The sequence below is a fragment of the Papaver somniferum genome, chromosome 1, assembly GCF_003573695.1.
Source record: "Papaver somniferum cultivar HN1 chromosome 1, ASM357369v1, whole genome shotgun sequence".
NCBI lineage: Eukaryota > Viridiplantae > Streptophyta > Magnoliopsida > Ranunculales > Papaveraceae > Papaver > Papaver somniferum.
In genome coordinates, this window is record NC_039358.1 from 135,521,688 (window position 1) to 135,546,638 (window position 24,951).

At 39.2% G+C, this 24,951-nt stretch overlaps 1 protein-coding gene across 1 annotated transcript; it reads left to right on the forward strand.

Moving 5' to 3' along the window:
* Window positions 1-5,855: 5,855 nt before the first annotated feature.
* On the forward strand, window positions 5,856-12,020 carry LOC113351099 (protein FAR1-RELATED SEQUENCE 5-like). The gene is made up of 5 exons (XM_026595156.1): window positions 5,856-6,059; window positions 6,161-7,084; window positions 10,952-11,558; window positions 11,645-11,905; window positions 11,989-12,020. Exons 1-5 carry the CDS (start codon window positions 5,856-5,858, stop codon window positions 12,018-12,020), a joined length of 2,028 nt encoding a protein of 675 aa, XP_026450941.1.
* The last annotated feature ends 12,931 nt before the right edge of the window (window positions 12,021-24,951 follow it).

The window sequence follows — 24,951 nt, forward strand, 5'->3', positions numbered from 1 at the left end:
TGTTTTAGTCTTCTTGTTCCTTGATTATCTTTCACAAAACTTATTGTAGCTTGGTTATCACAGTAAAACTTCATTGGTCTAGATAATGAATCTATAGCTCGCATACCCCTCATAAAGTTTTTTAACCAAACAACATGAGTAGTCGCCTCATAACAAGCAATATTGCCTCAATTGTAGGCTGAGCTTGTATTGGTTGTTTCTGATACAGGTCTATCTTTCCTCTTTTGGGAACTAGTGATCCTTAAGACGGATAATTGTAATTTATGATAGGAATACTGATTTTAGACAGTAACTTAGATAAGGAAATATATCTAGAAAAATAATATTTCATAGGCAAGGTAATATTCTTAGATAAGGAAATTTACCTAGAAAAGGAAATAGATTCCTACAAGGTTTGATAAACCGATAAAGATATAAATACAAATGTTTAACTCATATATAAGACATCTAGATAGCGTGGTTTGTGATACAGTCACACCTAGAGAGGGAGGTTTGTGAGGCTAATCACCTTGAGAGACGTTTATGATGCAATTAATTTTTGTAAAAGCAAGCTTAGCAAATAGTTTAAGGCTATTTACCTAGAGAGATTGTGAGCGTAATAAAGATATAATTGTAATAGTTTTCATGTTCATAATCTATAGAAGATATTTTCTTCGAATCTGGTTTTATGGTGTTTTGTTTTCCAGTTTTCATCCATTATTATTCTGAATCTCGTCTCTATAATAATAGTCACCAAGGTACATGGATCATTACGTATCAAGTTGGTATCAGAGAAAGGTTCGTTTATTTTAGGGAAAATTCATGTGGTTTATGGTCTTTACTAGATCTCTCTACACATATCTTGGTGAGTTACTTGAAAAGTAAGAATATGTTAAAAGAATAATAAAACCAAGGATAACAAAGTCAGACAATGAGTCTAAGACTGATGAACTAAAAACTACCGATGAGAAAGTGGTTATGTTAGAAAAAGGGATGCAAACGATTCAAACTACCCTGGACGAGTTGGTCGCTTGTATTCGTTCCAATACACAAAATCTGAAACCTACGAAAAAGATGAAATCTGCATCTTAGGGTTATGAAGAAGAGGATGGTGAGGAAGAAGAGGATGGTGAGAGGAAGAAGAATACGAGATTCATAAAGGCACAAAAGCAACAAAACCTCGTGGTAAGTTTATGAATCATGGTAATAATCTAAAATTGATTTCCATGTTGATATTCCACTTTATGATGGAAGTGTCGATGTAAAGAAATTGGATGATTGGATATAGCGTCTAGAGACGTACTTTTGTTTCTTTAAATATGGTTCGAAGGAGAAGATAGCTTTTGCGGCATTAAAGATTTCAAAGCATGCTCTAATATGGTGGAAAGCTTATCAAAGATAATACCTAAGTCAGGAAGCATTATCGTGGAAGGGATTCAAGGAAGTTGTGAGAAAACAATTTTATCCGGTTGGCTACCTTGAAGAAAGATGGTTCATGTGGTACGATTTGAAGTAGTCTTACAACCAAACCATGCAAGAATATACTTCAGAATTTCAGAATCAAGGTATGGTTTTGGATTTAGACTTGGAAGATTATGATATCTATATGAAGTATATTCCAGGGCTTCATGAGTATATACGGAAGTAATTAAAGATGTTTTCAGTTGATACTATTGCTGATGCAAGTATTAAAGCTAATGCCATTGAAGGCATGCTTAATAAATCTAATGTGGAAGGAAACACCAAAGGTAAGTTTGGAGGTTTCTTCGCTAAAGGAGATAAAAGGAGCAAAGAGGAAGGGAACTCTAGCGACAAAGTTGGTTTAGTTCTCACTCATTGCGAACAAACATGACATGTTATCGACAAGTGTTGGATGAAATATCATAATCTAAAACCAAAAGGGTTGTTGAAGAAAGAAGCCAAGAAGGCAGCACTAGTCGCACAAGCTCTAATAGAAGTCCAAGGACTAACGGAACCCAAATCAAAGCTCTCTCTTATGGCAGGAGAAAAATAAGGACCTTTAAAAGATGACCTTAGGGAACGATTCTTCACGGTTAAGATGCAGGTTAAGATAACACTTATAAATGTTGTTACTGACCCGGGAAGTCAGAAAAATTTATTTTCACATTCTTTGATACAGAAGTTGGGTTTGAAGACTCTCAAATATCCGAAACCCTATCCTTTAGGGTGGCTTCAAAAGGAAGGTGGGATACAGGTTGCAGAGAAGTGTACATTCAACTTTTATTTTGATGAGTCATTAATCGCTGTCGTATGCGTCAAAAATAATATTACTTTCTCACAACTTAAAATATATAATATAGCAAGGGTAAGAAAGGATCGTTCCCACAGAAAGGCTTTTGTTGTTATAAAATTTCAGTTTCTTAGTAACCAATGGGGGGGATTTTCGTTTTTATCTAAGCAATAAAATAATTGGAATAATCAATAGAAGAAGATATTGGTCACGGGATAGTATCATTTACAAACATGTATTTTCATCAATGACTAGAATTGATATTTTAATCTCTCATTTATTAAAAGTCCTAGGATATCTTGATCGCAAGAGTATCCCGTTTATTTCACGATTTTATCACAAACAACATTAAAAGATGCTATTGTGAAATCTACCTAGAAAGCAACCTAAAGTGTAAAAGCACAATTAAGTTTAACTCCCTAAGAGCAATAAGTTCTATGAAATAAGACTAATCAATGCAAACAAACGTGTAAAAGCACTAATTCGTTTTAACAAAGGTTATGATTCATATGTAACTAGTAGGATATATCAGTACAAGCACTACCCACAATTATGCTACTTAGAATCAGGAATTTATCACTTTTTCGTATAATAAAACCTAATCTAGCAATAGATATGAAGACCAATCTAATTGATTCCGGACTCAATCAAACTAATACTCAAATCATAAGACAATATAAACCATGAATCATAAACAATAAAGTTGAGACAAAACTAATTCATTGAATCAAATATCATTTGTGAAATCCACTTTATCCCATAACCAATAATAGTATTTAGTTACTCATAGCTTTTGAGTTCATCATAATCATAATCAAAAATGAAATGAAGAAGATGAAAAATAAACGAAAGCAAACCCTAGTCGCCGCTCTCCAAAGTTCCAAGTAGAAAAATACGTCATCTCTCAAGAAAAAAGAGAACTTTCCTTTTTGTAGCTTTTCATCTTTCCAAAACTAGGTCTTCAAAGCCCAAAGTCCAAGTGGTCCAACAAGCCCATGTGTGTGAGAAACCCATGTAAAAATCTTGCCAAAAATATGTCACCGGAAAACTGGTGCACCGCCGGAATTTGGCCGACAAAGTAGTCGAAAAACATCTCAGGTGACCGGCAAAGTCCATCGGGTCACCGGTTAAACGATCCAACTCGGCCGGGTCAACTGATTCAAAGAAGAGTCAAACCGGGTCACCCAAGCCAACTCAGAAGCGAGTCAGGGTCTAACTAGCCTGACTGAGCTGAATTGCATAAGATCAGACCATCTTGCACGACCACAAATTCTGTTGCACCATGATCGTGCATCACTGCTTCCCAGCCAGCCATGTTGGCACTTCGTCCCTTCCCATGCTCAGTTTCAGCTTCAATTCCATCCCCACCTGCAACACCAGTATTCTCCTTCCCTTGAGCCACTTTTGCTGCTCTGCAACTGCAGTATCATCTTAACCACCAACTTCAATTGCAGTCACCAATTGCAGCTCAGCTGCCATCTCTTTATCTTGTTTTCATGACCACAACCACCTGTAACACGGCTAGCTATGCAACTGCAACAATCCTGTAAATCGAGAACAACATGGATCCATTGTTTCACAGAAATAACAGCTTCATTACCCTCCGAACTTAGGAATAATCTTCATTGCACTGTCCATGAGCAGCAACCAAATCTGTAACTTCAAGCACATAACAGCATCTTGCTGCTCAACCATTCCACCTGTAATCTCTGTATCTACATACCAACACCATGGATCACCTCCAGTGTCAATCATAACCTGCAATTCAGCTTTGAGCCATACACACAAACTCTTCCACTACTGCAACTTCAGTACAATGCCACCAATTGCATCTGCACTTCCTCCTATGCAAGTCATTGCACCAACTTGCAACGCATTCACTCCCATAAAATGTTCCCTAATTGCAATAAACACAGCACCGACATATCTATTAGCTCAAATCTCAGCTGCTTCACTTCAGTGACCACCAGTTTCTATTTTCAGATCAAAAGCCGCAATGATTTCATCCGTTGCATTACACTCTGCAACACCCATTTTCCTGTAACTCTCTAGCACCACCAATTCAATCACCTTGTACTGAATCTGGTACCACCACCAACAAATCAACCCATCTTCTCTCATTCATCTTCCTGCAAGTCAAGCCATAGCACCAGATTAACAACAGTTCAAACAAGACCATTTCAGTTCATCCACTTCTCTGTGATGCCAACACAGCTGCAATTCCATTTTCTTCTCTGCTCATCTCAGACCCATGGAAATCACCAAAACTGCATCTGCAACAGCATCTCAACATCCATTCTGCAAACCATAGCTCAGTGCAATCCACCAACAGCTACACCTCCAGTTTCTCTGCTCAACTAATTGTTCATTACAACATCTGTAATTCTCCATTGTACCAGCATCACAATTCTCTTACACCAACAGTTCAGCTGCATCTTACCTCAGTTTTCCTAATTCATCAAAGACCCATGAACAAAAACACCCACAAAGTCTTCTCTTCCATTAACAGCATCTCCCATATTCAAGTCCGACCAAAACTCATCTCAACATTTCTGTCTTGTATCAAATCGACAACAACAACAGATCCAACTAAACCATTCTTCACAGACCTTGAATCTCAACATAAATCCTCAGTTCTTCTCATCACCAACCCCTTGAATTCACCCATTCAATCAATCCTCTTCTCGGTTCAATTGCAGATGCAGAACCGTCTCAACCCTCACTGATTTCTTCTCTGCACCTCCATCAACACCAAATCCACTTTCTAATCCCTAATTTCTTCATTATTCTTCATCACAGTAGCATACTCAAACGCACATCTCAGATCCACAATCTTCTAGTAAACCGAAAACAACCAATTTCCCCCCATCATGTTCTTCTTCAATTCATCTTCTCTGAATTCTCCCTGTGCTCGTCGATCTCATATGTAGAATCTCAGACAGCCGCCTCCATTTACTCCTCTCTTTCTCAATTTCAGAAGAAACAATAATTGGGATCGGGATCTTTTAACAAAGGGGTTTGACAAACCCCTTTAACAAATCTCCTATACCGTTAGATATAGGCAATCTAATGGCCCATAATTTCCATGACGTGGCGACATAACTGCTTCTTTTGTTTGTCCGGTTCAGTTAGCCGAGCCAAATATGTCATTTTTTTCCTTAAAAATAAAATTAGAGAAAAGATTTACCTATATTTCCTCCACGAAGAAAAAATACACGATCTCAATTAGGTTTTCTTTTCTCTTTTCTAGGTCTTTCTTCTTCTTTGCTTGCTCCTCCTCCTCGTTGATTCTTAAGATCATATGCGATCAAAGAAACATATGGTCATCACTTCAACTTCCTTATAAAAAGGTAAATAATGGTTACTGCATAATTATTCCGTAATCCACATTTTACAAAAACAGAGGTACTTTCTTTCTACTATCACCTCTAATACTGCTGTTGTTATAGAATGAGATATTATGCCACTATCATGTATTACATTCACCACTACTGTACTAATCAATGTGCTGATCTGGACCGAATTCTAAAGATTAACTATGCACGAGAGTTTTTAGCAGAATTTTAGTTATTTCAGTTTACGGTATAAGAAGTATCCTGATAATATCTTTGTGATTCCAGCAACGATGGATGATTTACCCAATCATGATACTACTCCAACTAAGAAAAACAATAATCTAGAAGCACCGTATGAAGGGATGCAATTTAACAGTTATGAAGAAGCCAAGGAGTATTATACTAAATATGGACGACGCAATGGTTTTACAATTCGTGTTCGATCAACAAATAGAACTCGGAGAGGCGTTGGGGAAGTGACAAATGCTTATATGGTATGTTCTCGGGAGGGAAACAAAGTAAAAAATGGCAATATAGAAGGGGTAGATAAAAAAGCAGAAGTTGCAGTACTATACAATGTGGATGCACGACAAAGATGCAAATCCTTCTTAACGAAGACAATAGTATGTGGAAGGTGATGGCATTTTCAGATGAACACAATCACAAATTTTTGTCACCACGAAAAAGAATGCGTATGCGGTCCGATAAATGCATGCCAGAAGATGTAAAGGATATGACAGAAAAATTTCATAGAGAGAACCTTGAAGTTGGAAAAGTTCCTGTAATCCTTGATGGACAACATATTGGATTTAATAAAAGAGATTGTTGGAATCATCTCCGCAATGTTAGGCACAAAAATTTAGAACTTGGTGATGCCCAATCTGTCATTGATTATTTACACAAGAAACAAAGTGAAAATCCTCAGTTCTTTTATAGAGTTCAAGTTGACGAACATGGCAGAGCGGTAAATTTTTTCTGGGTGGATGCACGATCACGTTTATCATACGAACAATTTGGCGAGGTAGTTTTCTTCGACACTACATATAGAACCAATAAATATGAAATGCCATTCGCACCATTTACTGGGGTAAATCATCATTATCAAACTATCCAATTTGGGTGTGATCTTTTACAAGATGAGACTGAAGTTACATTTTCATGGTTGTTTAGCATATGGCTTGAAGCTATGGGGGAGAAACATCCATCAACTATCATAACGGACCAAGATGCTGCAATGGTTGGTGTTATAAAGAAAGTTTTCCCAAAAGCGCGCCATCGTTTATGCCTTTGGCACATTAAGAAAAAATTCCCTGAGAAATTATCACAGATTTATTTTAAGAAGTCAAAGTTCAAGGGAGATATGAAAGAATGTATTCATCATACTTACAAGATACAAGAGTTTGAAGAAAGGTGGAAAAAGAAGATTATAGAGTTTGATTTGAGCAACAATGAATGGTTAACTGATTTATATGAGATTCGAGAATCTTGGGTACCTGTCTACGAAATACATTTTATGCGGGTATGAATACAACGGGTCGCAGTGAAGGGGTAAATGCCTTTTTCAAATCATTTGTCTCTGTTGGTTAAACTTCAACATAGAAGTCACTAACAAGCTGGTTAGGACAAGATTAGGAAATTGATGTAATCCTAAGGGAATTAGAAGTCATCTAGTTCTAAGAAAAGGAAAGACATGTAATAAGGTAATAGGACTAGGAAAAGGAATTCATAGTTCTATATATATATATGATCACCAAAGTTGTGGTTGATCATATGAGCAAGATTAGAGCTTGTGTTTAGTTTTGAGAGATTTTCTAAACATCAATAAAGAGAGTTGTCTTTATATAAGCTAAGTTTCATCTTGCAGTTGCCATTAATTGGTATCTGAGCTTGTTTCTGAGCCATGGAAAACGAAACCACCATTGTGGGTGCAAAACAGTTCACGCCACCATCAATACAAGTTCCAATCCTCAACGCCACAAACTACACAGTATGGGCCATGAGAATGAAGGTACTGATGAAAATCTACAAAGTTTGGGAAACAATTGATCCTGGTACATTGGACCCAGACAAAAACAATGTTGCCATTGGATTACTCTTTCAAGCAATACCAGAATGTCTTGTTCTACAAGTTGGTGAACAGGAAACTTCAAAGAAAATTTGGGATGCAATAAAGGCACGTAATCTCGGAGCTGATCGAGTTAAAGAAGCCCGTCTGCAAACCTTAATATCTGAATTTGAAAGAGTGAAGATGAAAGACACTGATACTATTGATAGCTTTGCAGGAAAGCTATCAGAGATAGCCTCAAAAGCTGCGTCACTTGGACAATCCATTGATGAAGATAAACTGGTAAAGAAGTTTCTCAATAGTTTACCAAGATCCAAGTATATTCATATCATAGATTCTCTCGAACAAATCTTAGATTTAAAGAAGACTAGATATGAAGATATAATTGGAAGATTGAAAGCATATGAAGAGAGAATCCTTGATGAAGAAAACAATGGAGAAACTCAAAGAAAACTCTTGTACACAAACTCTTACCAACAAAACTCTGCGACAAGAGGAAGAGGTCGTGGAAGAGGTGGTAGAGAAAACAGAGGCCGAGGAAGGGGAGGAAGGTTTAACTCACAAGATAGAACAACAAGTCAGAATGATCAAAACCAAGGGAAAGAAAAGAAGGATAGATCAAACATTATTTGTTACAGATGTGATAAACCAGGACACTTCTCCTCTGTATGCCCTGAAAGAATACAAAAGATGGAAGAAGCAAACAAGAATGAAACAAGGGAAGCAGATACAACTCTTTTCATGCACAGTATTCTTAAACGAAGGGAAACTAATACCAAAGAACTACGAATCAAAGGATGGAGAAGAAGGAATCTGGTATTTAGATAATGGAGCCAGCAATCACATGACTGGTAAGAGACACTACTTTTCTAAACTCAATGAGAAAATCAAAGGACAAGTGAAGTTTGGGGATGGATCTTCTGTAGAAATTGAAGGGAAAGGATCAATTCTATTTCAGAGCAAGACCGGAGAACAGAAGCTTGTCACAAACATCTACTTCATCCCAAAATTACAAAGCAACATTCTAAGTTTAGGACAAGCTACAGAAGTTGGATGTGATGTTAGAATGCGACAAGATTATCTAACAGTTCATGACCCAAGTGGAAGACTTTTAGTTAGAGTCTCACGCTCACAGAATAGACTCTACAAGATAAGTCTCATGATTGGAAGGCTATTATGTCTGAGCATGAGACTGGAAGATCAGACATGGAAGTGGCACGCAAGGTTAGGACACATAAGCTTTAGAACTTTAAAGGCAATGTCTCAGAACAAGATGGTTCGAGGACTACCACAGATAAATGATGAAGCAAAAATCTGTGAATCATGTTTAGTTGGGAAACAAACTCGTCAAGGTTTCCCAAAAGCAACAACATTCAGAGCCTCAAATCCATTAGAGCTTCTTCATGCTGATTTATGTGGTCCTATTACACCACAAACCCTTGCAAATAACAAATACATATTTGTTATTATAGATGACTTCTCAAGATATATGTGGTCTATTCTTATGAAAGAAAAGAGTGAAGTATTTGACAGATTCAAAGTTTTCAGAAATCTGATAGAAAAGGAGTTAAAAAAGGAGGTCAAAATGCTTAGAACTGATAGAGGAGGAGAGTTCACTTCCGCAGAGTTCAACAAGTTCTGTGAGTCAAATGGAATCAAAAGGCAACTCACAACACCATATACATCACAACAAAACGGAGTGGTGGAGAGGAGAAACATGACTCTAATGGAGATGACAAGAAGTTCTTTAAAGTCTATGCAGGTACCTAATTATCTATGGGGAGAAGTTGTACGACACTCTACATACCTAATAAACAGGATACCTACGAAAGCTCTGAAAGACATGACTCCATATGAAAGTTTGCGAAAGAGAAAACCAAACATAGATCATTTAAGAGTGTTTGGTTGCAAAGCATACGCAAAAGTTGATTCTGCAACTCTTAAGAAACTGGATGATCGATCTCAGACTCTTGTGCATCTAGGAATTGAGCCTGGATCCAAAGCTTACAGATTATTCAATCCAACAATGAAAAGAGTGATAGTGAGTCGAGATGTGGTATTCGATGAAAAAGCAAACTGGAACTGGAAAGAAACTAATGATGGACCAAGTAGGGATCCAGGAATGTTTCACATGAGATAGGGTCAAGTAATTGATGAAGGCGAAGGACCCATAATCATCAATACCAATGGAAACAATGATGTTAATCAAGAAGAAGAAGAGAATAATGAAACCACTGAGAATAACGAAGAAGTAGAAGAAGAAGAAGAAGAAGAAGAATAGATCGATGAAATAACTCAACCCATTCCACTGCGAAAATCAACAAGACAGATACAAAAGCCACAGTATCTGGAGGATTATGTTCTTCAAGCTGCAGAAGAATGTGAGATTATGCTACTTTCTGTTAATGATGAACCAAGGAATTTTCAGGAAGCAAAGGTCTAGACTAAATGGACACAAGCATGTAGATAAGAAATTATTTCAATCAACAGAAACAAGACTTGGTTTCTAATTGATAAGCCAGGTGGGGTAAAAGTGATTGGTCTTAAGTGGATCTTCAAAATAAAACGGAATGTTGATGGTACTGTCAACAAATATAAGGCAAGACTTATAGCTAAGGGATACGTTCAAGAATCAGGCATAGACTTTGATGAAGTTTTCACACCAGTTGCTAGACTAGAGACAATTCGTCTCCTAATAACAGAAGCAGCTAAACAATCAATATGGCTTCAAGAACTGTTGGGTGAAATCAAAGGAAGAGAACCTGAAAAAGTTCTCATCAAGATTGATAATAAGTCTGCAATTGCACTCACTAAAAATCCAGTGTTTCATGGGAAGACGAAACACATTCACAAAAGGTATCATTTCATACGAGAATGCATCGAGAAGGAGGTCATTAACGTTGAACACATACCAGGAACTGAGCAGAAAGCAGATATATTGACAAAGGCATTAGCTCGGATCAAGTTTGAAGAAATGAGACAACTGATTGGAGTACAAGATATGTCACGGGTAAGGTTGAAGCTTAACGGGGAGAATGTTGGTTAAACTTCAACATAGAAGTCACTAACAAGCTGGTTAGGACAAGATTAAGAAATTGATGTAATCCTAAGGGAATTAGAAGTCATCTAGTTCTAAGAAAAGGAAAGACATGTAATAAGGTAATAGGACTAGGAAAAGGAATTCATAGTTCTATATATATATGACCACCAAAGTTGTGGTTGATCATATGAGCAAGATTAGAGCTTGTGTTTAGTTTTGAGAGATTTTCTAAACATCAATAAAGAGAGTTGTCTTTATATAAGATAAGTTTCATCTTGCAGTTGCCATTAGTCTCATCGAAAACCAATCTCAGAGAATTTGCGGTTCGGTATGCCCAAGCTGTGAAAGAAATCGTTGATAAAGAAGATAGTGAGGATCTTATATCAGAGCATAAAATCCCGAATATTGATAGCAGAAATTTGATACTTAAGCATGGTGCTACAATATACACTCGTAATATTTATAACAAGTTTCGTGAGCAACTATTAGACGCACAACGTTTCAAGTCTGATGAAATAGAAAGAAGGGATGAATTTAATACTTATTTAGTAACATCTAAGATTGGTCACCCGCAACAGTTCACCGTAAAGATGAAGCCAGGCACGTATGAGGGGTATTGTGAATGTCAATATTTTGAATTTAAAGGTTTACCTTGCAAACATGTGTTTAAAGTTCTTATGAAGCTAGAGGTAGATGAAATACCACCACATTTTATTCTGAAGAGATTGTTGAAAGGTGCCAATTCATTTAGAATTATGGATGAAACATTACTCTTTGATAATTATGAGAACCCAGATTCATTTAGACTTAGTCATCTTTGTCGAAGATCAACTCAGCTGTCATGTTTTGCTTCAAAGTCAGATACACTGTATAGAATGGCGATTGAAGGCATTGAAAAAATCTTTGCGCATATCAGATATGAACATAATAAGATGAACATAATAAGACAGTTGAAGTTGATAAAACGGCTCCAGTTTCAAGCTCTAAAATTCAAGAAGATACTGAAGTTGACAAATCAAGTCATCCGTTTATTGCTGATCCACATATATCGCAAGTGAAAGGTAGACCTGCTGAAAAATCGAAAGGAAAAGTAAATAGTTCCGGTAGAATGTTACGTTCTGTTGAAGCATCAGTACCCAAGCCGAGAAAGTGCTCTTTATGTGAGGAATTCGGGCATGACAAAAGAAAATGCCCACTAAAACCAGATAAAGAACAATTGAAAATTGTTGAACCAAGTAAGTAGTACTCTTATTTTGCACTCACTGTTGAATACATAGTTTCAAATTTAAAATGACCAATGCTTATTATTTCCGTGTAGGTTCAACCAATGAGAACGCCACTACACTTTGAAATGACATAACTAGTTTGCGAGATCGTTCATATGGGTATTTAATGTTAGGCTTAATGCATATTTTAAGATCAAGGTAAACTATTGCACGCATTTGAGTGTTCAGCATTTCTGAATCAAATGACTTGAATTTGCAGAAGCATATAATTGTACTGGAACTTCTTGTTGGTGTGTCTAAGTGTTGCAGATTCACAAGTATCATTTCCTGGTTTCGTAGAAAGACGCTGAGGAAGATTAGTAATCTGGAACTACATTGTTTATACGTTTCGCGCCAAATTTGTGAAGCCTTTTAATTTACGTTTCCTTTATGTTTTGAGTGAATTTTATGAGCAGTTTATTTACGGATTCTGTAAGTTTTTTGAGTGCGGATTCATAAAAGAATAAACGCGTATTTTTTTTAACTGTTTCCTCAAATGTTTCAGTATGTATTCATCAGTGAGCAATGAATTAGATCGGCAACTTGGCTTCTGCGAAAGATATTCCAGAACTGCCTTCTCACTTAGGAATAGCTTGTGTTGCCAGAGAAGGAGATCTTACTTCCTTGTATAAGTATATATCCCAAGTAAAGTACATTACGAATTGTACAAGGAGCTGAGATGATGTGCATGCCCTCTCCAAAGAAGTGGGTACCCATGTTGGATATTTTCAAGGTTTGCCGTTACGCAGAGTTATACGTTGATCGACCTGTTGTTGAACAGACGCGTCTCTTCCCATAAGCCACCATTAATGGCTTTTGGAAGCGTCTGTTAGTGATGAAACGACACTACCAACAGGCATGAATATCACTATAAGTAGCGAAGATGTTCTCCCATTCCAACACATCAAAAACAATCTGTTTTCTTCTTCTCTAAAAAGCATCATCAGAACCTTATACAGTGTGTTTCTTGGTCGGGTCAAGGAAGTACAATCCTTGAATTCGATTACGGTGTTAGGACTTCATTGAATCTTGAAGGAATAATTTGAGAGACCGTTTGTACTCGCCAAATTTATTGGGAAATGTCGAATTATTGTCTAAAAGAATCGAAAGAGCCTTGAAGTCAGGGATACACCATTTTCTGTTTCTGTTTTCATCCTTTTGTTTAACCCAAAATTTCCAACAACCCGGACCAAAGTTCAGGAAAAATACTTGGAAAAACAGCACTTGTTCCTGTTCATTTTGCTTCAGTTCCTAATTTTAGATGTTGTAGTTAGCTACTGACGAAATTTTCATTCAAGGCACTAGGGATTCAAAAACATCTTTGGATCAACACGGACCCCAAGTACAGATGATGACCACTTTTCTATAGGAATGTCAAGTTGTTTAAAATACTTATTCAGCCACTTTTCTATAAATCTCTCCATAATCACATGGAGGCTCGTGGATACTATCTTCATTCCACACTTAAAGGTGGCTCCAGAACCACTAAAACCTCCCCATTGTTAGCCAGTACATCACCTCCATTTGCAGTTTCTTCAACTGGTTTCATATGCTCTTCTAATAACCAGTATATAGCTCGAAATCTTATGCTGATCATAATTTGCAGAGTACAAGGGACAGTTTATCCTCTTAAGTTTGAAATAAAAATTCATACAATTACGTTATCCAAACGCACATACAAAGGTCCGGAAGTATAATAGTTTTTGAAAAGAAACCAAACGAGAATACAGGAAGAAGACGATAAACCTAAAAAAGATAACAGAGATCGTGTTTTTTTCGTGAAGGAAATTTAAGAAAATCTTAGCTTTCATTTTAATTTTAGCAAAAAAATGGGATTTTTTTTGGCTCGGCTAAGTGAGCCGAAGGAAAAAAAAGAAGCGGTTATGTCGCCACGTCATGGAAATTATGGGCCATCGGATTGTTTTCATCCAACAATATAGGAGATTTGTTAAAGGGTTTGTCAAACCCCTTTGTTAAAAGATCCCGATCCCAATAATTGAGCGATTGATTCTCCGAATTTTGGGTAGTGTAGGAATTAAAGTAGATACAGCCACCCAGGTGAGATGGATAAGGGGTAACCAGGGTGACTCTAGGCTCATTAGATAAGGACCACCGAAGTTCTCTGCTCCATGCTTCTTTAGACTAAGCTGTAGTGGTTGTCTTCTTTTCCTCCATTGCGCTTCCACTGGCACTTGCGCATGAAATGCTCCTTTACGCTCCAAATGGACATTTTTTCCTTCTTTTGCTCATCATGACTCCGAAGCACCTAGTAACTCAAAACGAAACATAAGATACATATCTTACAAAAAAAAACTAGTAAAGAAAGCATAAACACAGATATAAAATCAAGGTGTTTACAACACCTATCAGTCATACATTAATGAGTCACACATTGATGAGGTTACATGCGATGTGGTTCCATTAGATGTTTGTTAGGTAGTACATGGTAGTCCTTACTTGTGGGATCGAGATGCGATTTTACATAGGAGGGACCAGAAGTATACTTTTACCAAAGATGGTAAAGCTTTTGTAATACGAGCTATAGACTCCCTTCTTGATGGAGCGAGCTTGATTACATCCACTCAGGCTAAATGGTTGGTGAATGCTAGTACAAAGTTCATTCTCCTTGTGATCCGTTCTCTTAAGGAGAAGCCGAGTAGAGTTTGTTTGGTAACCCTAACCAAACAACAATAAGACAACCGAGAAATGTTGAAGATGTTTGAACCACTATTACTAGATAATGATGGAGATAACAAGATGATCTTACCGCGCATGGAAGACTTGTGGTTTGACCGGGAAGGACCACTTTACAGGTGTAATCTTTCCTCTTTTGGGAACTAGTGATCCTCAAAACTGATTGAGGATAAAATTGTAATTTAAAAAAAGAATACCGATTTTAGGCAGATAAGGAAATATACCTAGAAAAGGAATACTTCCTAGACAAGGTAATATTCCTAGAAAAGGAAATAGATTCCTTAGAAGTTTGGAAAAGCATACCAAGCTTATAAATAGGGATGTTTAGCTCATAACTAAACACATCTAAGAAAGGAGGTTTGTGATACAAATCACCTTGAGAGAAGTTTGTGAGGAAATTATTTATTATAAAAGCAAACTTAGCAAATAGTTTAAGGTTATTTACCTAAAGAGATTTTTGAGCATAACAAAGAGAGAATTGTAATAGATTTGTTGTTCATAATCTAGAGAAGATATTTTCTTCGAATCTGGTTTCTTGTGTGTTCTGTTTTCTAGTTTTCATCTAGTATTATTCTGAACTTCGCTTCTATAAGAATAGTCACCAAGGTATAAAGGTCATACGTATCAGTTGCACACTTTTCCGTGAAATAACACCATTAGCGAACATGAAGATATAGCTTGCAGTAGATTTCAGACTATCTGATCCCATAAAATCAGAATCAGAAAAACAGACAACTTCTAACTCTTTCAATCTTCTGTAAACAAGTTGAAAATGCTTCGTTCGCTTCAAGTATCGAAGCACTTTAAATTGGTAAGATCGTGAGTAAAATAAAATGGTCCAATAATCACATATCTGATTAAAGAAGTTCTCCAAATGTCTTAGTCGATCTTCAGTCTTCGAGGGTATACTCAACTACCAAATTCTAACCTAGTCCGAGACTTGACTTAGTAGACGAGAAATCAAGATATAGTTTTGATCATCTAACAAACAAGCTTGAGATAGCAAAATTTGTGGGTTTAACCGAGCACTGCTCTATCATAAATAACATGGCATGAATGTTGATCTTCTCAAAACGACTCCTCTAGCATTTTAGAGTTTTTGTTTTTGTGTTTCTTGAGAGAAATAAAGGAAAGAGAGTTCGTTACAGATCAAATGGCGCCAATATTTTGCTATTAGACTTGAATAAAAACTCGAAACTAGACATACAATTTTGTTTTCGTTTCACCTGCCTGCCTATATAACCTAGCATTTTTAGGGGCGACCCCAAAATAATTAGGGGCGACACATAAGACAAAAAAGGCTCACCCAAACATAAAATGTAGTTATCCCTTATCTCCCGTTTTTTTTAATGGTCAAACTACCCTTTATAATCGGTAGGTAACTTTACAATCGGGAAGTTAATCCACAAGCGGGAGTCAATTTAGTTTATATAACTTCCAAATATAGAGTATCCCCAAAATAAATTACTCTATCTTTTAATTTTGATTATTCTATAATTGGTAGTAAATAAAGTTATTTTGACCCCGGATTAAAGTAGACCTTTGGCAAAATGCTACCATAATCGGTAGTGAATTTAGGTTATTTAACTTCCGAATATAGAGTAACCCCAAAATGAGATTTTGCAAAAATTCTCTATTTTTTGAATTTTGGTTGAGCCTATAATCGGTAGTAAATGAAGTTATCTTGAATTCCGATTTTACAGTAGACCTCTTTGCCGAAATCCTACCATAATCGGTAGTCAAGATAATTCATATAATTACCGAATATAGAGTAGCCCCAAAATGAGATTTTGCAAAAATTCTCTATTTTTTGAATTTTGGTTGAGCCTATAATCGGGTAGTAAATGAAGTTATCTTGACTTCTGATTATACAGTAGACCTCTTTGCCGAAATCCTACCATAATCGGTAGTCAAGATAGTGTTGAGAATTACAGCGTAATTCCACCAAGAACTTGTTCTTTGGATAAAGTAGAAATAAAGAAGAAGAATACACACAAAACAAAGAAACAGAGACACAAGAATTATGTTTCACTACCGCTACACAACTGTGTACGATATCTACTCAAAACCAGCTACGATCAACTATATTGATAGAGTTATTACAAGAGAATCGAAACCAAAACTATGAACCAATTGATGATCAAAGAAACTAAAAGACTCTCCCTATAACTTGTATTACACCTCTCAAAAAACTCTTTGAGTTCATATCCTCCAAGATCACCCTTAACACCTATTTATATAAGCTACAAACTTGATTCCCAAGGTGTTTATGGGTGAAAACTATTTCTGTTGGTTTTGGTAATTTTGGGGTGTGTGTGGATGAGAAATGAATCTAAACCCTAAATAAATGCACTGCGCGGGAGTGCTTTCTGATTCGAGAGATCAATTTGTACAATTCTGGCCTAAACCAAGAAATGGCCGTTCCAGACTTGCTTCGGTCACAAAGTGAAGGAGATGGGGTTGATCTTAGGGAGGGAAGCGAAGAATGTGTTGAGATTGTGAAGGTGTTGGCTTTTTATGACTTGTATCAGAATACCGAACTGGCTTGCAAGATGTAAGCAATCAACTCTGTGTGTTTGAATACGAATTGTATCAACACTTGGTTTCGGTCTTGTCTGTCTTGGAAATAGGGAGGAGAACCGATATATACAAGTCATTGAGCCTAACCCACGTCTCTCGTGGGAAGTGGAGGAAGTTGAGTGATGGAGTAGTGGAGTCGTGTTAGTGATTGTCACATGAGTAGGTATGACCCCACTCCTCCCATCATCACTAACCGTCCATGTCTTCCTGACACGTTCTTGTGATGGCGCGTTGCACGCTACACGCTGTAAACCGCCAGACCAATACCCCAGTATGTATCCCCCAGTTTATGACATGCTTGATATCTCAATTATGTGGATCGTGGGACCCATAGAAGGTAGCATACGGTGCTAGGTTAAATAACTAAGTTATTTAGAAAGTCGATATTCATGAAATATCGTGTGTATTTTATACATGTAACGCATCGAATATAATCAATGTGTATGAAGCATCGTTGTTTTAAGGCTTAATGGAGTAAGTCGCGAATTAAGCGTCTTAGTACAGATGCGTGCTTAGCTATCTTCGAATGATAGTTTGGAGGTTGCACGGGAAAGCCTTCCCTTGGACGATCACATGATGTGGTAGGGTGACGGATGGTAATCACCATGACACCTTATTGGCCATTTAACTCCTAGCCTGGGCTGCCTAACCAAGCTGGTAGAGTTGGACGGATGAGATGATATATGACGCTCATCTGCGACCGTTGATGAAGTTTTAGGGTTTTGAAGAGGTGCAAGCATCACTCTTCATCTTGGTAGAAACCAAGCATGGGAGGTGTTCTTGAAAGGACCGAGCGGGCAGGCGTGTAGACGACTTGCCAGTGTGCATGTCCATACCTCACTGCCCCATGAAGATGCGATCTAGGCTACTCAAGTTTACCGGTAAAGAGGAGTAGCTGAGACCGATTTGCAACAGGAATCCTGTGCCGCAAAAGATTTCCAAAGGGGCGCGGCATGCCATCTTCAGGGAGCACGAACCGAGGCGTCTGGTCCTGCCTTGTTCTGGTTGGTCGGACATAGAGGTAGACGGGCCCACAGTGATCATGTAGATACTCTCTGGAACTCATTAATCTATTCCTGCACCCTTCATCCAGGCTGGCGAAGATGGACGCTCGTGATCGATTTATGACACATGTAATATGCCGAAACCCTAATTAGGGTTTTATGTTGGTCGCGCGCATGCTATTTTGGCCGGACGAATTTGCATGCTATGCTATTCGTTTGGATTGGCCGACCACGTGATACCCACATTGGGCCGGTGGTGAACATGGTGATACCTGACTGATGGTCATAGGCTTGATCTAAGCCATCCAAACATGCTGGTGAAGTTGGATGGTCGTGATCAATCTGAGACCCTTAGTGGAATTTCCTGCGACCCTTTAAGCCTCACATCGGCCCAACTTCAGGCAACCGCAGTCATTCCGTGGCTAAGTCAGGGGAGGATCGATTATGCAGGTAGGAAGGGGGCCCATTGGTGTACACCACGGTACTTGTCCGACCGGACTTGGAACAATCTACGCCGTCCAACCGTGTCGGTGAAGTTGGACGGCCATGACTGTTTTTAAGTCTGGTTTGGCCGGCCCTTGTCGCGCGATCCTTTTTAGCTGCTCCACACCAGCCTGGACATCCAACTCTGGGCTGGCGTTCGGTGGCCATTTGAAGGGCGTGGTATGTATTCGACCATCCAGGGCATAACCGGGCCCGCTGGTGGTCATTGTGGTGATAGCCTACTCTTACTGAGGATCGTCTAGGCTATCGAATCATGCGGCCAACCTGTGTGGCCATGATTATTTCTGAGACTGGCACGGGCAGTCCATATTATACTCAATCGGGCTAGCATAACACACCGAGAGGAATTCTCAATCGGGCTAGTATAACACACCGAGAGACTTTACTCAATCGGGCTAGTATAACACACCGAGAGAGATAGCCTGTACGGGCATTTTGTGCATGCCTCACTATTGACACTCGGAGATTTGTGTTACCTTGTTAGGAGCAACACTCAGTCCTCATGCCGCATCAACAGTGAAGGTTCCCGGGAACAACATATGAAATACAAGGCTAATAAAACATTAATTAATAATGCTATAAATCCACAGAAAATCGGGATTGTTGCTACATGCTCCGTTCTGGGTGTATTTAATTCATAGGGATTGTTGCCACATGCTCCATTCTGGGTGAATTAATAAAGTGAAGAAGTATTCATCACTCAAATGGCTTTATCCTTTACAGAATGTCAGCCTATTAAAATTCGGCTTTTACAATTTTAGCCTTAAACAAAAATCCACCATCAACATTAAGTCCCCTGCCTAGCACACAATCGTTACACTATTGCGGGGTAGGAATGAGATGGTGACAATTTACATATCGAAATGACCAAGCTAAAGTAAATATATATTTACCGCGTGAGAGAAGACTGTCATATGCCCCAAGCATCCCGGAGCTGGTTGAGCCGTTCCTCCTCAACAGTCTTTTTCGATCTTAATTAGGTTGGAAGATAGTACGACTTGGTTAGTCGAGCCGCTTTGACTTTCTTTGACTCCCTCCGCATATCCCTGGACGGAACTCGCCCCGCTTCTTGGACTGGGTGTGCTTACTCTCATTATACGACAACTTCTCCCAAACACGTCCGACAAGTATTGTATATCTGATAAGTATTGTTGATCACTATCCCGGATCAGTAGCCTTTATAGGTGGGAAGAAAAGACTTCTTTTTCTCCCGGGATCCTGTTGGATCGTGAAATATAAAGAAGACTCCAATGACCTTCTTCCTATCAAGTAATCGCTTTCTTCGATATCATATGTACTGCTCCGTTTCTATCTGATCCTCTGATTGACCACGATGATTTTTTTTTGACATGCAACTGTAACCCCTTTTTTGCAGTACATCATGGAAGCAGTTGGTGATGACCACTCTGTAACTTCTCTAGAAAAATGTTTCGAAGTCAACAAGCCTGAGGCTAATGCGCACGAGGAGGTGATGGCTAAAATCGACCTCCCACTTCGCGAAGTTGGCCGTGTTATACAGGGGATGTCCATTCTGCATCTGCGTATTTCCATGGGACGTATTTGTGCCCTTTCAGATGCAATCGATATGGAGGAGCAATGGAGGCACGATGAAGCGTCGTGAGTACCAGTGAGCGCGAGAACTGAGAGGTTTGCAGCACGGTTAAAGAGGCGGAGGGTTGAACACAAACGGCCTCCAGGTGATGCAAAGTGTGATTATCCAATCCACGACGGTGTGATAATCCTTGATCCCGACACAGATGAGCTCGGACGTCTGAAAGTGATTGGCACAATCTCCAATGTTGTAGTGAGTTCTGAGGAAGGTACAGAGGCTGTCCCTGCTGAGGATGTTGAAGCGGAGAATGTTGCTGCAGAAATATCCGAAAAGAAGAGAGAAGCGTCTCCGAAGGAAGTGACCCACAATAATGGTGTTGAAGCGGGTTCTAATGGCGGTGAAGACACAATCAATCTTCTTGATGACTAGATCTCCCTGTTCTTTCTTCTTCTTTTTTTTCGAATATATTCCCGTAACTTGCGAACATTTTCCTTGCACTCAGTGGCGGCTGAGTTTAAGGTCCTTTTTTGCTTGCTTGGTTGAATAAGGGTTTCATACTGTTTCTTGATGTAAATCTTCCAACATGGCCATATCGGGTGCGATCATATGTTGTTCTTGCAAAGAAAAAGAGAATGTCATAATGAAATACCACAGACCTGTCTATGCTCCTGATGCGAGATCTCCCTGGTCTTGCTGGGGTAAACGGCCCAAAAGGCCTTCCTTCTTCTGGACATATCCTGTTTCCCGGACATCTTCCAGAGAATGCAAAATGTTTGTTTAGGGTTTCCTTCCAGGCCTGCTCTAGTGGGTAATGATGATTTGGGCTGACTCAGAATTCTGTTTCTTCTTTTAGGGGTAAAGAAATTCCTAGATGGAAATAATATTTTGATTAATTTGAAAATTGAAAATGGAAACCCTAATTATGAATGCAAGCAGTGCAATCATTTTCTGGAGGAATTACAAATACGGCATGAAAAGGAAATTGCGGAAGAAATATGCTGAAAAAAAAGAAAAACGCAGCGTCTTAAGTACTGTAAGGTTTGAGCCACCGTGAGTGAACTGTCACGCCTTCCAATTTGTCAGTGTTGATGAGCTTGCAGTAGCCGCCTAAGGAAACATCTTCTACCAGGTATGGTTCATCCTCATTTTCGGTGGGTGAATCAGGCTGAGTGGTAACTCTCACCGTCATGCTCCCAACTTTGAACGCGGTTGTCTTCGTCACCAGATCTCCGATGCGAAATGAGTTTGGGTGTTGTACAGATACCCGGTCCTTGGCCTTGTCGCCTTTGATCGAGACAACTTATAAACTCTTGATGAAACGTTTAAAGGGACCGACCTCCCATTCACATCTCCTAGAGAGGGTTGGGTCGTCGGTTGGAGCGAGTCCCTAAGACTTATCAGAAGGAGTGATTGGTTGCAGAAACGGTTGTGTGATAAGGCGTACTTGAGCTCGGAACCTTTTAATATATGCTGATGGGCTCTCTCCGGGAAGTTGCGTCACACCGGTAAGCTGCAGATACAGCAACAAACAGTCTTCTTCAGGTTCAGAGGCTTGTTGGAGATTCTTTCGGGTATCGAAACCGGTAAAGGACGCGTCCCAAGCACTGCTTTGTTGTCGTGTATCCACGGGCGTCCTAGGACATGGTCGTAATTCGAACATTCCTTGACTATGTAAAATTTGGCCTGTGTTGGAGCATCACCGATTCTGACGTCAAGATCAATGCATCCATAGGCGTCCATGAATTCTCCTTCTGAGATCCTGATCATGGTCGAACTACGGGTAGCTTCTTGCTTTGAAATTTCGCGGCCCTCAGAGTCTTGACAGTGATGATGTTGAATTCGGAGGCTGCATCGATCAATGTGCTATCGAACTTGACGTCTTTCAAATGAGTGACGGTCAAGAGTCCCCAGCTTCCCTTGCTGGAGGTGTCTTCCGGAAAAGACCGAGGTTCCGAGACAACTTCCTTTTCTGGATACAAACACCTGCATGATACGATATGATTGAGGGTTGCGAATATATCCTGACGTTGTGCCTTGGAGGGATATAAGATTTCGCACAAATGCTCCATCATAAATTGTACAGTCTTGCGAACAGAGTCCCCAGAAATCATGCATCTCCTGATGGGAAGAGGATCTCTATGAACACCTTCGTTCCCCAGCTGGAGTTCTCCTGCCTCTATTTTTTCTTTGAAGATTTGTTTCAACTTGTTGCAGTCCTTGGTCAGGTGATTGAAAAACCTATGATAGCGGCAGTACTTGGGGCCCGTCATGTCCTTCTCAGTCGGCGGGCGCCTGACAGAGGGATGATGGTATTTTCAATGATGTTGTAGTAAAGAGTTCGTTGAGGCTTGTGAAGGCAATGAATTCTAGACTTAATAGAACTTAAAAATATAGAAAACTTAACTCAAAATTGATTTCAGGTGATTGGAAAATAACCAAGACACTAGAATCCACTATTACACATGAATGATGTCAAATATTTCATAACTCTAATTATCCTTTTAATCCTTTATTTCTTAATCCACAAATAATCAAACATATTCTCAAAAATTAATTGTATCCCCTAAGCATAGATTATCTAACCAAAGCATAACCTATCTAATTGAATCACAACTAATGAATAAAATTATGTAAACTTTTAAGAACTCTGCAAAAGTAGTGATTGATTGAATTATAATTAAATATTAGAGAAAATGAAATAGTTACCCATCGTTCATGTGTGAATAGCTTCATCCATTGCCTTGGTTACGAGAGAATTAACCGCTCATCATGTTGGAAACACGCTCAAAAGTTGATTTCATTTATGCTCAAAGGGTTACAAATGATGAATAAGGGAGAATTATAATAAAAATCGGGTTTTCGACGCTTATAACTGTTGCAAAAACCGTTACAAAGAGCCGTTACTGTTGCTGTTGCGTTTTTAAGTCTGCCTGTAAACTGCGACCCACAGAATGATTTGTTGTCACTGTTCAAAAACGACTGCTGGTGCAGGTCCGTTCTTCGCGTTCTTCAGTTTTGCAGCAGCAGAAATGGCAGCTCTGCAAATTTGCTTTTTCACTTTGTGGTGCTCTTTTTCTCTCCCAATCTCTCCGTCTCCCTTCTCTATGATCCCCTCACCCTATATATACTCAACAACAACAAAATATCACGCCATAACTCTCACAAATTTTCATTAAACTCAGCAGTGAAGAAAAATATTCTGGGAATATTTTCTTCCCTGTTTTAGCTTCTCACGTGTTTCTACAGCTGCAAAATCTCCTCAATTATATTCTTCACGGTCCAGATTGTTGCTAGAGTCATCATACACGAGCAGAACACGCATAAATCTTCCAAAACCCGTGAACTATTCTTCTCATGCACGGGCTGACCTGATTCCTTGTCACGGATTTTCCAGTCAAATTTGATCGAAACAAACACCCATACCAGCTCTTTTATGACATATCAGAACTACCCATGAAGTTTCAGCCCTTTAGTCCACCTAGAACATCTTCAAATTTGGATCGAAACATTCTCAGAGAGCTGCCACATTTTTCCCGCCAATTTTTAAGTTTCAAATGAAGAAGATGGTGTCCCCCTAACTAGTTGTGGGGTGCGAATAACAGCTGCCTTTTTGGGGTACCCCTTAGTAATTGAGGTGCCCCTTAACCAAATATGGGCTCCGTATAGCAAGTGTCCTCCGGGGGTGTTCCAAGTGATTTTTCGAGCCGATTTTTCCAACAATATTTATTTTCCAAAAATACCTAAAAATACACAAAACACCATAATAAGGACGAAAACGAGTACCAACAATACGAAACATTGAGGATAAATTAGACACATAAATGCGTCTATCAGGGGCAGCTTGATAGCGTCGTCCTGAATTCATGCCTCCAAGAGTTCCATTACCTCATTCATCGGAAATGGGAAGCCTGTATCTTCAGCGTCTTGCGCAGGAGTTTTGCCCGTTCCTTTTCGAGACGAAGTTGTGTGCGTTGGAGCCGCACGCTTGGGTTGTTGTTCGGTTGCCGGAGCTTTCCTTTTTCCGCCTTCTCCCACCACGCTCACAGAAGGACCAGTGTTATATTTATTGTTGATAAGACGCCTGCTTCCTCGATTCTCACGTGGATCCTCGCTTCGAACAACTCTGGTTCTTTCCAACAACGCTGGGGTGGTTGTGGTTGAAGCTTGGCAGCTTCATGGAGCTCAGAGAATGTTTGGAAACCCAGGTTTTCTAACAAGGCACGGTATATGGGTACCATCCCGTTAATGCACAGCTCCACCAACTGACGGTCGGTAACATTCGGATCATGAAAATCCAAAGCTTGAGTCCTGAATCTCTTAACGAAGTCGTTCGGATGTTCATTGTTCCGCTGAGAGACCCTCCCTAAATCCGAAAAGGTGATCTTCTCAGACACAAATAAATATTTCTTGTAGAAAGCGCTGACCATCTCTCCCCAATTGGATATGCTGTTAGGTGCAATGTTGTTGTACTAGGTGTACGCGCTTCCCGTAAGTGATTTCGAGATTTCTTTCAGGCGGAGAACATGATTGTATTCGTGTTCCCCCAAGGATTCCAAAACTCGAGAGATGTGTTCACGAGCGTTACCAGTACCGTCGTAAAGGGTGAATTGAGGGGAGGTGTATCCTCTGGGAAGAGGAATCCGCTGCACGTCTTGGGGGTATGGAGGTTGATGCTGGTGCAT